Below are 14,460 nucleotides of genomic sequence, written 5' to 3'. Positions count from 1 at the left end.
AGATCTTATTCCCCTACAGATCCCAGTGCCCTATAGGTCCTGCTCCCTTATAGATCCAGTGACCCATATATCCATCAATCCTATATATTCCCTCACCCTATATAACCTATACAACCAAGAACCTGTATGTCCAGCAAACTTAAACATCCAGCATCCCCATATAATCATCTTACACCTCACCAACCTGCACATCCAGCAGCTCAGACATCCAGCACCTTAAATATTCCACAATCCCATATAAATAGAGACCCTAAACACTCAGCAATCCTAAATATCCAAGTCCTGTATACCCAAGCATGGGACCAACACATCCAACAATCCTATATGGCCAGCAGTCCATATAGACAGCAAGTCTACACATCCAGCAACCTTATCCATCCAGCATCCCTATATATCCATCAGCCCTATAAAATCAGCAATCTTATACATCCAGCAACCCAGGAACCCAATATATCCAGCAACGCAGATACTCCACAATCCCATACACCCACCAACCCTAAACAACCAGCAACCCATAATTCCTGAGTCCTACATACCCAACAACCCTATATATTCAGTGACCTATACATCCAACATCCCCTATATTGCCAGGAACCTGGATATTCCACAGTTCTATAAATCCAAATCCCAAAGCAGCTTCAAACAGACCCAAAAACCAGGGACAAGCTGAGGTCCCCGGTGGGACAGACAGACATCCTGTCCATCCATCCATCCTCCCTACAGTCTGAGTCCCAAACTCACTCCCCCCTTTATTTTTCCCCTTCCTTTTCCACTTTCTCAAATTATTCCTTTCAACCCTTTGCTGGTACAACAAACAAATAAAATCTACCCAAAGTCAGCAGGGAAATGGATTTTAAATCCCTCATCCTCACAAAACACCTGGTCCCCCACACCAGGGCCCCAAAGATTCCCCAAAATAAATATTTCGGAAGTTTGTTAAACTCGTTTCCAAACAGGTCAGGAATTGCAGAGAATGCAGCAACTCAGCACATACAGAGTGGACGGACACTTTACATCATCCCACTGCAAAACCCTCACAATTTGAATGAAAGTGGAGAATTTGGGGGGCAGAGGAGCACGGAGGAAGCTGGGTGGAATGCTGAGCCCTTCCCAGCCTCACCAGGGTGGCTGTGGGGGCATCGTGTGCCGGGGCTGTGGGGAGGGCACGGCCGGGAGGCGCGGAGGTCAGCGGGAGCTGCTGCCAGCCAGCGGCACGGGCCAGCCAAGAGGGAGCTTGGCTGCCGGCCCCGCTGCGGTGGAGCCCGGCCAGCCCCGGCACTCGCATTGTGGTTTTCCTCCTCTGGCAACAACCCCGGGGATCCTCTGTTGGGATGGTGGCTTGGGGGCACCGCCAGGGGAAGCCCTGAGCATCCCTGAGCGCTGGAGACCCTAGAGAAACCGCTGAGCTGGTGCCACCAAAGGGCTGTGCCACGGACGGGAGTGCTGTCGGAATCACGGCACTGATGCTTCTGGGGAGCACCGTTCTGCACCACCAGACCCCAAGAGATGGGAAAGCCCTTCCCGGTCCTCAGCCAGCAACAGCCCCCAGCTGCCAGCGGGAGAGGAGCAGATGACCTAAATCCAACTCGACGCTCCCTGAAAAGGGAAATCCAAGGAAATCTGGGAAGGCCAAGTGCCGAGTCAGAGCAGTGACATCCCCCAGTTTCCCCCGGCTCCCCCTGGCCGGGGTACCCACGGTGCTGGCTCGCGGTTCCGCTGCCTCCCGCCGCTGCGGGCGGCCACGGCCGCCTCTCCCGCCGTGTTTTCCAAGCTGTTTCCATGGCCCCGGCTGACCCCAGCGCTGGGGCTGAGCTGCTCACTCCTGTCCTCATTTAGCCTGAAGAAAAGCCGGAATAACGGCAATGCCGAGGGAGCTGAGCTGATTTACGCTGCGGGAAGCCCGGCTCTGCTTTACTCCAGTCCCAGGAGCTCTTTCGGGGACCCCCATGGCCACGACTCCTCTCTGGACTGTGCTGGAGCAACAATTCCACCCTCTTTTCCTCCTCTTTTGGGGTATGATGAGCTGGTTGAATGTGATATAGTTCCACTCCCAGCTCCTGCATCAGCATCCCACCAGTACCGGGGGCTTCTGAGGGAGATGGAGGATTTTTTTCAAGGCGAAAAAATTTTTTTCCAATGTCCAACCACTTCGTTTCCTCCAGGAAAAGTATTTTCCCTTTTGGAAGGGATGCTTGAGGTGGGGATGTTCAGGGTTAGGATGGTTGGGGAATGGATGCTCAGGGTGGAAATATTCAAGAGTGCAGATGCTTGGGGTTGGAGCGTTCAGGAAGAGGATTCTTGGGATCAGGAATGCTCAGCAAGGGGATGTCTGAAGCAGGAATGCCCGGTGAAGGCTTGGGGTTGGAATCGTTTGGAGGGGGAATGCTCGGAATGAAGATGCTTGGGGTCAGAACACTTGGAGCAGGGACAATTGGAGCGGAGACACTCAGAGCAGGGACATGGAGCAGGCGTAGTCGGGGCAGGGACACAGAGCAGAGACACAGCAGGGACATTTAGGGCAGGGACACAGAGCAGGGACACAGAGCAGGGACACTCAGAGCAGGGACACTCAGAGCAGGGACAAGAAGGGACACTCGGGGCAGGGACACTCAGAGCAGGGACACTCAGAGCAGGAACAAGAAGGGACACTCGGGACAGGGACACGGAGCAGGGACAAGAAAAGACACTCAGAGCAGGGACACTCGGAGCAGGGACACGGAGCAGGGACATGGAGCAGGGACAAGAAGGGACACTCGGGACAGGGACACGGAGCAGGGACAAGAAAAGACACTCAGAGCAGGGACACTCAGAGCAGGGACACGGAGCAGGGACACGGAGCAGGGACACGGAGCAGGGACACTCGGGGACGCTCAACAACGCGGACAGGCGAGCGCTGCCTCAGCAGCCGCTCCCAGCGAGACTCCCTCCCGCTGGAGCAGTTTTTGGGAAGCCGATGCCGCGGCCAAGGCCCAGCGTGTGTTCGTGTGTTCCCCCCACGCTGCTCCTGCCCAGCGCGGCGCGGAGCCCGGCCGGGAGCCGCCAGTTGGCGCGGTCACCGGGAAAGGCTTGGCACAGCATGGAGCCCCGTCAGGGAGAGGGCTGAGCTCTTGAAAGGGAAAAGAAGGAGGGAAGAAAAAAAAAAAAAACAACAACAAAAAGAATCCCACGGGACTATTTTTGTTTCAACACAGCTGGCTCCCCTCGTGCCGGCTCCCAGATTGGCACCGGGGCCGGCTTGGCAAGGCGGAATCACCGTGCATGCTCCGTCCGGGAAGGGAATGGAGGGATGGAGAGGAAGGGGAAGAGGAAGGGCAGAAAGGGAAGAGGAAGGAGGGGAAGAGGGGAAAGAAGAAGGGGAGGAGGCAGAGGAAGGGAAAGAGGAAGGAGAAAAGCGAAGTGGAAGAAGGGGAAGGAGTTTAAGGCAAAGAGGAAGGAGATAAGGAGAAGGAGATGAAGGGAAAGGAGAAGGAGAAAGACAAGGTGAAGGAGAAGGGAAAGAAGGGGATGGGGGAAAAGAGGATAGGGAAGGAGAAGAAGGAAAGGAAGAGAAATGGAGAGAAAGGTGAAAAAGGAAAGGAAAGGGAAGAAGGAATGGAAGAAAGGGGGTGGGCAGGGAGGGGAAACAGGGATAGAAAAGGAACATGGGGATGGGGAGGAAGGGACACAAGGGGAAGAACGGGAAGGGGACAGGCAGGAAGGGGATAGGGGTGGGGAAGGAAGAGGACCCACATGGGAAGGAAGTGGAAGTGCATGGGCCATGTGGGAAAGGCCTCTCCTCACCCCTCACCCAGCCCAGCTGCATTTCCCATCCCACTCCAGACCAATTTCCCAGCCCCATTGCCAGCATTGCCCACAGGACCAGGCTCTGTCCCCTCCCACCACTCCAGCCCCCACAGCCCCCCGTGCACTGCAAACCGGGGGAAGGAAAGCCAGATTTTGAGGAGCAAGAGGAAAAGTTTTCCACAGCTATGTACTGACCAAACTGCACCCCAGTTTTCAAGGCTTCGCCCCCTGCTTTGAACAGAGGAGGAGTCCCTGCACCCTCCTGGTCCCCAGGTGCAAGTCAGGGATGTGCCAGCCAGCACCCATGGGTGCTGGGCTCCCCTCCAGCTCATCCCCATCCCCTCATACCTGGGGGATGCTGCCGTGCCCCCCCTCCCCGGGACGTGGGGCTCCTCACGCCGCCGCACAGCCCGACCTTCGGCAGAGGAGGAGGAGGCGGAGGAGAAGAACCGTGTGTGCTGCCACCTCCCACCTGGCAAGCACGGGCAAGTCGGCGGCGCGACGGCCGGCGGGCAGGAGCCGGGAGATGAGTGGGAGCCGGGCCCTGCCCCATCTGGGAGCAGGGAAAACGCCGCCGCTGCCAAAGCCGGAGCTGGTTTCGCCGCCACGACCCGTTTCCCGTGGGGAAAAGCATCTCGTGGCAGGTGGGAGACGCGACCCCTTTGGATGAAATCCCTCTCCCAAAGCCGGAGGAAGGTGCAGGAAAGGCGAGGAAAATGTGCCGGCAGCATGGATGCTGGCTCGGCATCAGCAAACTGCAGCGCGCTGTACAAAGTCCCTTTTTCTACCCAAAAATTTCAAGCTCGCCCGCTATCCTACTGCCTCCCGGGGGCCGGGGCCGCTGAGTCAGCACCGGCACTGCTGAGTCACCAGGGCCACCTCAGCTGATGAGCTCAGCGCGGGGGTTTGGCATCTCCACGCTCACCGGCACTGCCGAGCCCCCAGGAGTCTTTTACCAACACCTCTGCCAACATTTTGGGGTCTCACTAGCTTTTTCTCACCCATCCCCAAAACCACACCGGCCGGTATCGCCTTTAATCCACCATTACAGAAACAAAAGCGACAAAGGATGAGGAAAGCCGGGGAAGCCAGTGACGTTTCAACTCTTCCCACTCTCCAACCAGCGCCGTGTTCTCTCCAAAAACACCTCACCACAGACCACCCACGAGCCGCGACCGTCCACTGTCGCCACCGCACCCTCCCCATCCTGATCGCCAAAAGAGGAAACGGGAACGGTGAAAGAACAGAAAAACAAAGTCTGGTTTTGCCTCTTTTTCCCCCCTCGCTGGGGTCAGCAGCACCACGGGGGAAAGTGCCGACGCCGCCTCCGGCTTTCCCGGCCCCGGTGCCGGTGACGGGGCTGATGACTCACGGGGAAGGAGGGGGGCAAGCGCCGCGTGCTCGGGGCCCTCATGTTTGTAAACCTAAAAAAAGCCATGTGCGGGCAGGCAGCGTGCTCCGTGCTCCGGCCGCCGGCTGATCCGCAGGGGAGGCAGCGTGCTCCCAGTGTGAGCCCAGCGTGATCCCCGTGTGCTCCCAGTGCGATCCAGTGTGTTCCCAGTGCGAGCCCAGTGTGAGCCAGAGGACAGGCAGGATGCTCCCAGTATGCTCCCATTGTGATCCAGAAGGGAGGCACCATTCTCCCAATGTGTTCCAGAGGACAGGAAGGATGCTTCCAGTGCAACCCAGTGTGTTCCCAGTGTGCTCCAGAGGACAGGCGATGTGCTCCCAGTGAGCTCCTAGTGTGCCCCAGTGGGCCAGCGGCCCATTCCCAGTGTGCTCCAACACCAACCATCCCAACCAGGGAGGCTCATGGAGATGCCTGGCATGGCTGCAAGAAGCCGGCGTTGCCAGCAGGGCTGCTGCAGCCACGGCATTAATTAAGTGCCAGGGCTTTAATTGCAATGCGTTAATTGGTGCGGATTTAGGCGCCTGAGCTTTAACTGCAGTGGCTTCAATGCAATGGCCTTAAGAGTGCAGAGGCTTTAATTGCAACACCACTGGGTTCCTCAGAGGCTCAGGGTCTTTGGAGCCCCTCACTCTGTCGCTCCTCATCCTGCTCCCCACTCCCTGCTCCATCCCAGCACCGCGGGCTGCAGCTCTGGGATGTTTCTCCATCCTTTCAGCCAGGCTGCGAAGCAGAGCCATGGTAAGCAGGGCTGTGCCGCCAGCCCTGCAGTGACAAACCCTCCGGCCATCCCACGGCATCCCCGGCCTCGGCGCTGACAGCTGCAGCATTTACAACTTGCTCCAATCCTTTTTTTTTTTTTTTTTTTTTTTTTTAACAGCATTTTCAGAGCTCAGGGTGGTTCGGATTTTTTTTTTTCCCTTCATTTGGCTGCGATGGGAACTGCAGGCTCAGGAGCTTGTGGTCCCCAGCTCCCCCCTTCGACAGCAAAATCTCATTTAATCAAAAGATGCGGCGACTGGATGTGCAGAAGCACTTCGCTCTCGCTCTCTTTTTTCCCCCTTAAGAACTGCCATTTTATCTGTAGCAAACAAACACGCTGCATTGTCCCCGCGACACCGCTCCCTCCGACAGCCCTGCCTGCAAATCCCAGGCCATCCTGCTGCCCAGGAAAAGGGGATTGTGGCCCTGGGACAGAGGAGAAAATTGGGGCTGAGCTGGGTTTGTGGGGCTGGCAGTGGTGTGGCGGGCAGATGTGGAGTGGGCCGGAGCCGATCGCAGCTGTTTCACCTCCAGCCTCTTCCCGTTTCATTTCATCTCCCCTTGGATGCCGGCCCGAGGAGTGGGGGATAAATAAAAAAAGCTCTTTCATCCTCAGAAATGGTCTGGCACCCTTTTACACAGAGCTCAAAGCAGCGAGATTAAAGCGCTGGCAGAGGAGGGAGCAGGGGGGTGTCACAAGGAGGGATCCGGGGGCATCTCTCCCATCCCCGTTTGCAGTGGGGACAGCGAGGGGACAGGGACAGTGGGTTTTGGCACCTGCTCATTCATGACATCCCCTTGAGAGGACCCCCTGAGCACACGTGGAGCAAGGGACTCGGCAGGGGCAGGGAATGGGGGCCCCAGTGCCACAGGAACAGGGACAGGGAAAGCTGGCACAGGCTGGGACTGAGGACCCCAATGTCACAGGAACAAGGGAGGCCAGCACAGGCAGGAAGAGCACTGGGACCCCAGGGGAACGGGAATGGGGACAAGGGAGCCCTGTCCACACAGGGAAGGGACTGGGGACACCAACGGCATGGGAATGGGGAAAAGGAAGTCTTGTGCATGCAGGCAGGGGAATGGGGACCCTGATGGCATTGGAATGGGGACAAGGGACCCTGCACATGCAGGCAGGGGAATGGGGACCCTGATGGCATTGGAATGGGGACAAGGGACACTGATGGCATTGGAATGGGACAAAAGACCCTACATATGCAAAGAAGGGATTAGGAATGCCAACGCTGCAGAAACAGGGAGCAGGGACCCAAGCATGCACAGGTGGGGGACAAGGGACATCACTGCCATAGGGATGGGGACACTGGAGCATACAAGCAGGGTACCAAGGATCCTGATGCAGCGGGGATAGGGACTGGGAAACTCCCACAGGGAACCCCAATGCTACGGGGACAAGGACACACAGTGCCACAGGGACAGGGGACCCTGGCACATGCAGGACGGGGACTGAGCATGCCAGTGTCACATGGACAGGGATCCCAGCACACACAGGCAAAGGACAACAGACCCTGATACTGTGTGAATGGAGACTGGGAACACTGGGACATGCAGGAAGGAGTGTGAATACCCCAACGGCATGGAGACAGGGACTAGGCACCCCAGCACATGCAGACAGGGCACCGGGGACCCCATGAGGACAAGAACTGGGGACTGCAGCACATGCAGAACCAGGACCAAGAGCCCTGGTGCCATGGGGACGGGAACTGAGGACTTCAGCACATGCAGGCAGGGGACTGGAGGCCCCAGACCGCTCACTCCCAGTGTGCCAGCACCAAGGACACCCCAGCAAGGGCTTTCTGGGACGCAGACCCGAAGCACAACCATGTGTCCCAGAGCCATTGTGCCACCACTTTGCCATGCCCATTCCCAGCTGGGTCAGCAAAAGCCCCTCAAAGCAAAGGCCAAAATGCTGGGAACACGCACATGTTGCCTTCCCCAGATCCGGAGCCACCTTCCCCCTTAATTACCTGCGAGAAAGAGTCCATGTCGGGCAATCCGAAAAAACAAACCTCATCAACGCTAACGAGGTGCCAAAGGCCAAGACTGGGTCTCGTTTATGGGGCCACCGTAACAACCTGCGAGGACTCTGCTCCGGCGCTGCCCAGCCCTTCCCAGCATGATGCAACCTCTCACCGCATCCCGGCACCCGGCACGGCGCCGAACTCACCGCCCCGGCACCTGCCACCGGTTCTATCTATGATTCCTATTTTTTTTTTTTTTTTCTCATCTTTTTGCACAGCATCCACCGCTCCGGAGGCAGCTCCGGCGTTGGCGGGCGCACGCGCCGGCGCATCCCTGGCTGCGAGATCCGGAGCATCCCCATCCCTGCGAAAACACGTGCTGCCAAAAGCCGCTCACCGCCGACTCCGAACTTCGGGGCGGCCGCACGTTTTTCTGGCAGCGCTCTCTCCCTGACCTCGGCGACGTCCCTCGGAGCCACCGGCACCCGCAGCCGCTCGGGTGCCAAAAGTGCCAAACCGCACCGCTCTTGGCACTGGGATAACCAAAATCGCCGCCTGGGCGGGCGACTGAGACCCCCCTGAGGAGGACCAGCTGGTTTTTCTGCCCACCTCCACCACGCCGTGACGGAAATTAGGGGGTGCCCGCGCCGGACCCCGGGGCCTCGTCACGGCGAGGGATGACAGCTGCCACCGGCCGGGTGACGTCACTGTGACGTCACGGCGGGGAGCCTCATCGCCCTTGTTCGCATCACCCCGCCGCACCTCTGAGCTCAGCACATTTCGGGGACGGCCGGGATGAGTTAATATAAATAATGATTAATAAAGGCGGAAAGCACACGGAGGAATAACGATGTGGGGTGGCGCGGGGGGGGGGTTGGGTTCACCTTAAGGCTTATCGCCCTCCCACCCCTATCCACTACCCCCCCTTCACCCCCCCACCCCCCTCACCAAGCGATGCTGGAGGGAAAGGAAAGGGATAAAAGAAGGAAAACAGCCACAAAACGGGGGCGGTGGCGCGGGCCGTGTGTCCCTCCCCAGGCCCCGCCGCTTTGTCCTCGCGGCCCCGCGGGGCCGCCAACACCGGGGGGGGGGGGGGCTTTAACCTCCCCCGCACCGCCCCGCAAACCCGGAGCGAGATTGGTTTTTTTTTGGGGGGGGGGGGGTTGGGGGGTGCAGATGGAGTGTTTTGAGGGGGGAAGGGGTGCGCTTACCTCGCCGCTGCCCCCGCGCTGCCCCCACAGCCCCCGCCGGCCCCGCACGGCGCCGGCCCTCAGGAGGAAGCCATCTTGTCTCCCTCTCCTCCGCGCTCCCTCACCGCCGCCCCGCTGCAGCCGGGGGGGGGAATGAGCGCCGCATCCCTGCTCCCCCCCTCTCCTCCTCCTCCTCCTCTTCTTCCCTCCTTCCTCCTCCTCCTTCCTCCTCCTCTTCCTTCCTTCCTCCTCCTCCTCCTTTCCCCCCCCACGCGCAGCCCCCCCCCCCTTCCCCACGCAGTGGCACCGCCCGCCCGCTCCCTGCGCTGCGCAGGAGCGGGGACATGAGGGGGACACGGGGGGGGCCGCGGGCGCGGGGGACACGCGAGCCCGCACCCGCAAAACACGGGGAGAGGGGACCCCCAAAGCCGGGCACTGCGGGACTGTGACCCCGGGAAACTGAGGCATCGACCCGCGGGCGGTGGGAGCAACCGAAGGACCCCGGGGACATGGGGGGACACAGAGGGGACACGAGAGGGGAGGGACACAGGGAGACACTGGGGGGATCCGGGGAGAAACACGGGGGACACTGGGGGGACACAGGAGAGGGGACAATGGGGGAAACGTGGGGGACACTGAAGGGGGAAAGAGGAGGACACAGCAGGGACACGAGGATGTGGGGACATGAGGGGACACGAAGGGGGTGCAGGTGGGGCACAGAGGGCACACAAGGGGGACATGGACAGGGATACACACGTGCGACTCCTAAACCCCAAAATGGGGTCACAGGACCCCCAAACCCTGGTCATTTTGTCATTGTCCCCTCAGGGCACTAAGGCACCAGCCCACACGAGGGGTGGGAGCAGCCACAAACCCCGAGAGCAGCCGGAGGAGCTCCCAAAACGCTCTTTACACCCCTCCCTCCATTTTTTTCCTGCCATTAAACCCCTGGCAGCCTTTTTAATGTTTGTCCATTAATTTGGTTGGGTCCATTTCGGAACATTTATCATTTGGGGCCCTCATCAACTTGGCGACACACCATTAATTTGGGGACATCACTAATTCGGGTCCCTGGATTAATCTGGGGACATCAGACCTTTGAAACATTTAAATCCTCCTCCAAAAACATGCACGTTGACCTATTGCCCCTTCTTCTCCAAAATCCAGGCCCTGTTGAAGAAAGGGGGGAATTGCGGGCGCTGTCCCATGGGAATTAGATGGCAAAAGGGTTAAGGTGAGGCTGGATCCTTGAAAAAGTCCTGGTGGGATTCAGCCCAAGCTTTTCCAAACCCTGTTGGAGCTGGCAGGTCCCCCTGTGATGCACGAAGTATTTCAGGTAGAGGAGGAGAAAGAGAGAAGGGAAGAAGGGGAGCAAGGAGAGCGAATTCCCCCCGAAACTTCTCCATCCGGACTTGGAGGTGATGCTCCTGGAAGAGCAAGCTGATTTCCAAGCTGATTTCTCGGTTAAATCACCAGCAAAACGGCTACAAACTCAACATTTCCAAAGGTTTCCCTGGAAAACTGCTTTCCACTGGGATCTGAGGACCCATAAAATGCCCACTAGGTTGGATAAACCCGAGTCCAGGTGGAAGGGCAAGCACAGACCTGACATCGTCATCCCTGCAACATTCCCTGGAACAACATTTCCTTCTTCTTCCCCGAAAAGGCCACGCGTGAGCCAAGAGCCCGTCTGGACCCGACCTTTGCTCCAAGCACTGCGACTCCCACGGGAATAAATGGGATCAACTGGTGCCAGGAACTGTTTTTTTCCCAAATTTCCACCCTCGCGCTGCAGCACCCCGGGTTGCAAACCCCTTTTGCCCGGCCCGGCTCGGCTCTGCCAGGCAAGAACTCGGTGCAAAAAGCACGGTGCGGATTTAATTCCGACAGACGCCTCTTCCCTCCCGTCCTCCTCCTCCGCTCTAGCATCCATCGGATTCGCTCCCGAGCCCTTTGAGCTGCTCACATCACAGCCCGGCCTGGAAATATTTCCATTTTCCAGGCACGGACACGGTGAGAATCCCCCCGGATTACCCGGGGACAGCCCCCAGCAGGCGGTGACTCCTGCAGGTGACACCGGCATGTGCCGAATGAAAACGAGCCAAAGCCCAGCCTGTCCTTCACCCCATCCATCAGCCCCATGCTGGTTTTGGAGATGCTGGACACGTTTTGGGGCGATTTCACGCTCGCAGGAAAAAAAAAAAAAAAAAAAAAAAAAACCCACCTCAATCCTCCAGGGAAAGCCTCGGAGATGGACAAATTTAGTAACTTTTATTAGTAATGCTTTAAATGAGATTATCCCTAATCGCCGGCGCTCGGCCCAGAGCCTGGCTGCCAAATTCAGTTAGGGGCTCTCATTTCGAGGATGAACGGGAATTTTCGAGCGCCGGGAATTCTCCAGGGACACCTTGAGCAGCGCCACGTCCCAAAACCACAAAACCAAAGCGGTTTTGGGGGCCTGGTGTGCCCATTCCTGCTGGGAACGGGGTTTTCTATGGGGTTCATTCAGGGCTTGCTCGCCGAAGCTGAGCGGGACAGCTCAGAGCATCCTTCCCTCGGTTGGAGCGGACACTGGCGTGTTCCGCGCTAATGAGCGGCTGCCCAAGACGTTGATTAGTTATGCAAATGAGCGGGAAAGACACCCAGAGCCACCTGGGAAGGCAGGAGAGGGTCTGACAGAGCCGCGCCATGGGAGCAGAGCTAAACCTTGACCTCTGCCATCTTCCTCCTCCTCGTCCTCCTCTCCAAACCCTCACGGTTGGGGACACAGCAGGAAATCAGCCCCCAAGGGGAGAGCAGGAGCTCCAGGCAGAGCTACGAGGGCAGAGACGGCTCTCCCGGGCTGGGCCGGGCTGGAGGAACTGGTGGAACTGGTGCTGGCTGCCCGGCCGGCTCCGGCTGCCAAAGCACCCCGGGAGAGACGCCGGGACGTGGGAATTGCGGCACACCCCGGCCCGGCCACCGGCACCAGCCCCGGCTGCTGCGGGATCCCCGCGCTCGCTGCCCGCCCTGCCCCCAGCAGCATCCTAATAGTTAAAAAAAAATAAAATAAAATAAAATAAAAGAATCATCGTTCCCCCCATATCCTGCCTGGAAAAGCGCCGGGGACAAACCCTTTGCCTCCAGTTCTCGGTTTTCACCGGCGTTGTGCCAAGGGCAAAGTCCTCCTGCCTCGCCAAGCCACCTGTGCCAACGTCCCCACAACCCATCCCACCCTTCCCGTATTTCAAGGGAAAAAACAGCTGGGTACAACTCAGAGCCGCAGGGCAGTCGCTCACCTCCCGATACCACAAAAAAAAAAAAAAAAAAAAAAAAAAGCAGAGCCAATTTTTTTTTTTTTTCCTGGCGGGGGGGAAAGCACCAAAAATCAACGCCAAGCAGATGTTTCTCCCTCCCACGATGGAGACCCCCCAGCTGGAGCGGCCCCCCCCAGCCCCTTTTTCCCTTTTTCCCTGGCTCTTGCGTGGGCACAAAATGCGAGATCCCGGTTACAACCACCCCGGCCGGTAAAACCAGAAGTACCGAAGGAAGGCGTTGGAATTTTTTGGGTGAAGAAAATGCCGCAACTTGTTAGCTCCGAGATGCTCCCCCCGGGCACGGCTCTGCCTTCCCCTTCTCTTGCCACCCCCTTCTTTTTGGGGACCCCCTTTCCCCTCTGACGGCACCCGGGTGGGTTTCGTGCAGCGTTTTGCTTTCACACCAAGAATTTTCAAGGAATTCGGTTTAAAGGTGGGTTTTGTTCCACCCGTCCCGCGGCGCTGTTTTGGGGATGCCCCAGGGACGAGCTGAAATTTTTTTGGGGGAGTGTGGGCTTAAGGCATCAAAGAGGCCTTTAAAGCTGCAGAAAGTCCCATTTCCCACGGAAATACCCTTAAAAAAAACAAACCCATCCAGCAACCGAGGAGGGGCTTTCCCTGCCCACCCCGACGAGCCCCCTCCAAGTCACGGTGACGTTACAAAGGGGCCACAAACCACCCCGAAAAGGTGGGGGTGTGGGGATGAGAGGGGGGACGGATGGGTTGGGGGAGCCGGGGATCGCTCACCTCCCTGTGGAGCCCCTCGTGCCTCTCCATCTCCATCCCGGGGCCAGCGTTAGATTTCGGGGCTCCCCCCCGCCGAGGGGGCGGCTGGCCCGGGCTGGCGGAGCCCCCTGCCCGGCCACAGGGACATCCCAGGGTCACCGTGTCCCCCGCCCTGGGGACACCGCCGAGTTCTGCGGGGACAGAGCCGAGCGAAGCCGCGAGTCACCCCGACTTTTAATTTCCAGGCCGATTCCACCCCGGGGGGAGGGGGGGCGGCCCCGCTGACTCCCCACCCTTCCTTCCCCCGAGCCCCCCCAAAACCGGGGTGCTGCCTCCCCGCTTTTAATCCCACCCTTTATTTCTTCCAACCCCATTTTCCTTTCTTTCTTCTTCTTTTTTTTTTTCTTTAATCCCCCCTCAAACCCTTGCGGCTTCGGCACAACTTCGCAACTTCAGCCGCGCACCGGCAACTTTCCACCTCCCCCCCTCCCCAAATTTAGATAGAAAAGAGCGTTTACCGGAAAAAAAAAAAAGGGGGTTCGGCCCCCTTCCTTGGGAACGGGGGGTGCGGGGGCTCGGACGGGGCTGAGCGCACTCCCGGCCCGGGGGATGGCGGGGACCCCGGAGGGGCTGGCGGGCGGCTCGGGATGTCGCCGGCACCCGAGGGGACCCGCGGAGCTGCCGCACGCTGCTGCCGCCGCCGCTCCTGCTCTGCTGCTTCCTTTGTTCTGCAGCGCCCGCTCGGGGGGACCCGCCGGGCGGCCGGGGGGCTCCGGTCCCGCGCTCGGGGGCACCCGGAGCCTCAAGGGTATCGGGGAGGGGGCGCGGGGAGAAGAGGGGTGGGAGTTGTGCGCGGGGGTTTTGCTGTGGGGTTGTTGTTGTAGGGTGGCTGGGTGCGGGGGTGAGCGGGGTTGTTTTTATAGGATTGTCGAGGGTGGGGACGGGGGGGTTGCACCACCCTGTTGGTTTTGTAGGGCTGTCAGCTGTGACTCCTCTGTTGTTGTTTTGGTAGGGTCGTTAGCGGGGTCTCGCTCTGTGTTATTGTAGGGTGTCCGGAGAAAATCCCAGGGGGACCCCCCCGAGCATATCCTGCTCCACAGCCCCTCAGATCCCCCCTACCCTACCCCAGGTTTCCCCATTCCCTGCCCCATATCCCACCCCACAGCCTCCAAAATCCCCACCCCAATCCTGCCCCCCGCTTCCTGTGGGGCAGCTGCCCCACCAGTGTTTCTGTAGAGTCTCACTCCCCCACTCCCCTTTTCGGTGCCAAATCCCCTTGGTTTTCCCGCAAATCCTGACAGAGCCCCAGGGCACTATCC

General features: G+C 58.9%; 1 protein-coding gene across 1 annotated transcript in view; it reads right to left on the bottom strand.

Annotated features, from left to right (window-relative positions):
• TET3 (tet methylcytosine dioxygenase 3) overlaps nucleotides 1-8,810 on the bottom strand; it is a 28,380-nt gene extending 19,570 nt beyond the window's left edge. The window contains exon 1 of the mRNA XM_014892088.2: nucleotides 7,936-8,810. Within this exon, the coding sequence (XP_014747574.2) occupies nucleotides 7,936-7,953 (18 nt within the window). The 5' untranslated portion in view covers nucleotides 7,954-8,810. The remainder of the gene's footprint in view (nucleotides 1-7,935) is intronic.
• Nucleotides 8,811-14,460: the final 5,650 nt, after the last annotated feature.

This window comes from Sturnus vulgaris, chromosome 28 (assembly GCF_052056855.1).
Source record: "Sturnus vulgaris isolate bStuVul1 chromosome 28, bStuVul1.hap1, whole genome shotgun sequence".
NCBI lineage: Eukaryota > Metazoa > Chordata > Aves > Passeriformes > Sturnidae > Sturnus > Sturnus vulgaris.
This window is presented reverse-complemented; position numbering and strand designations above follow the sequence as displayed.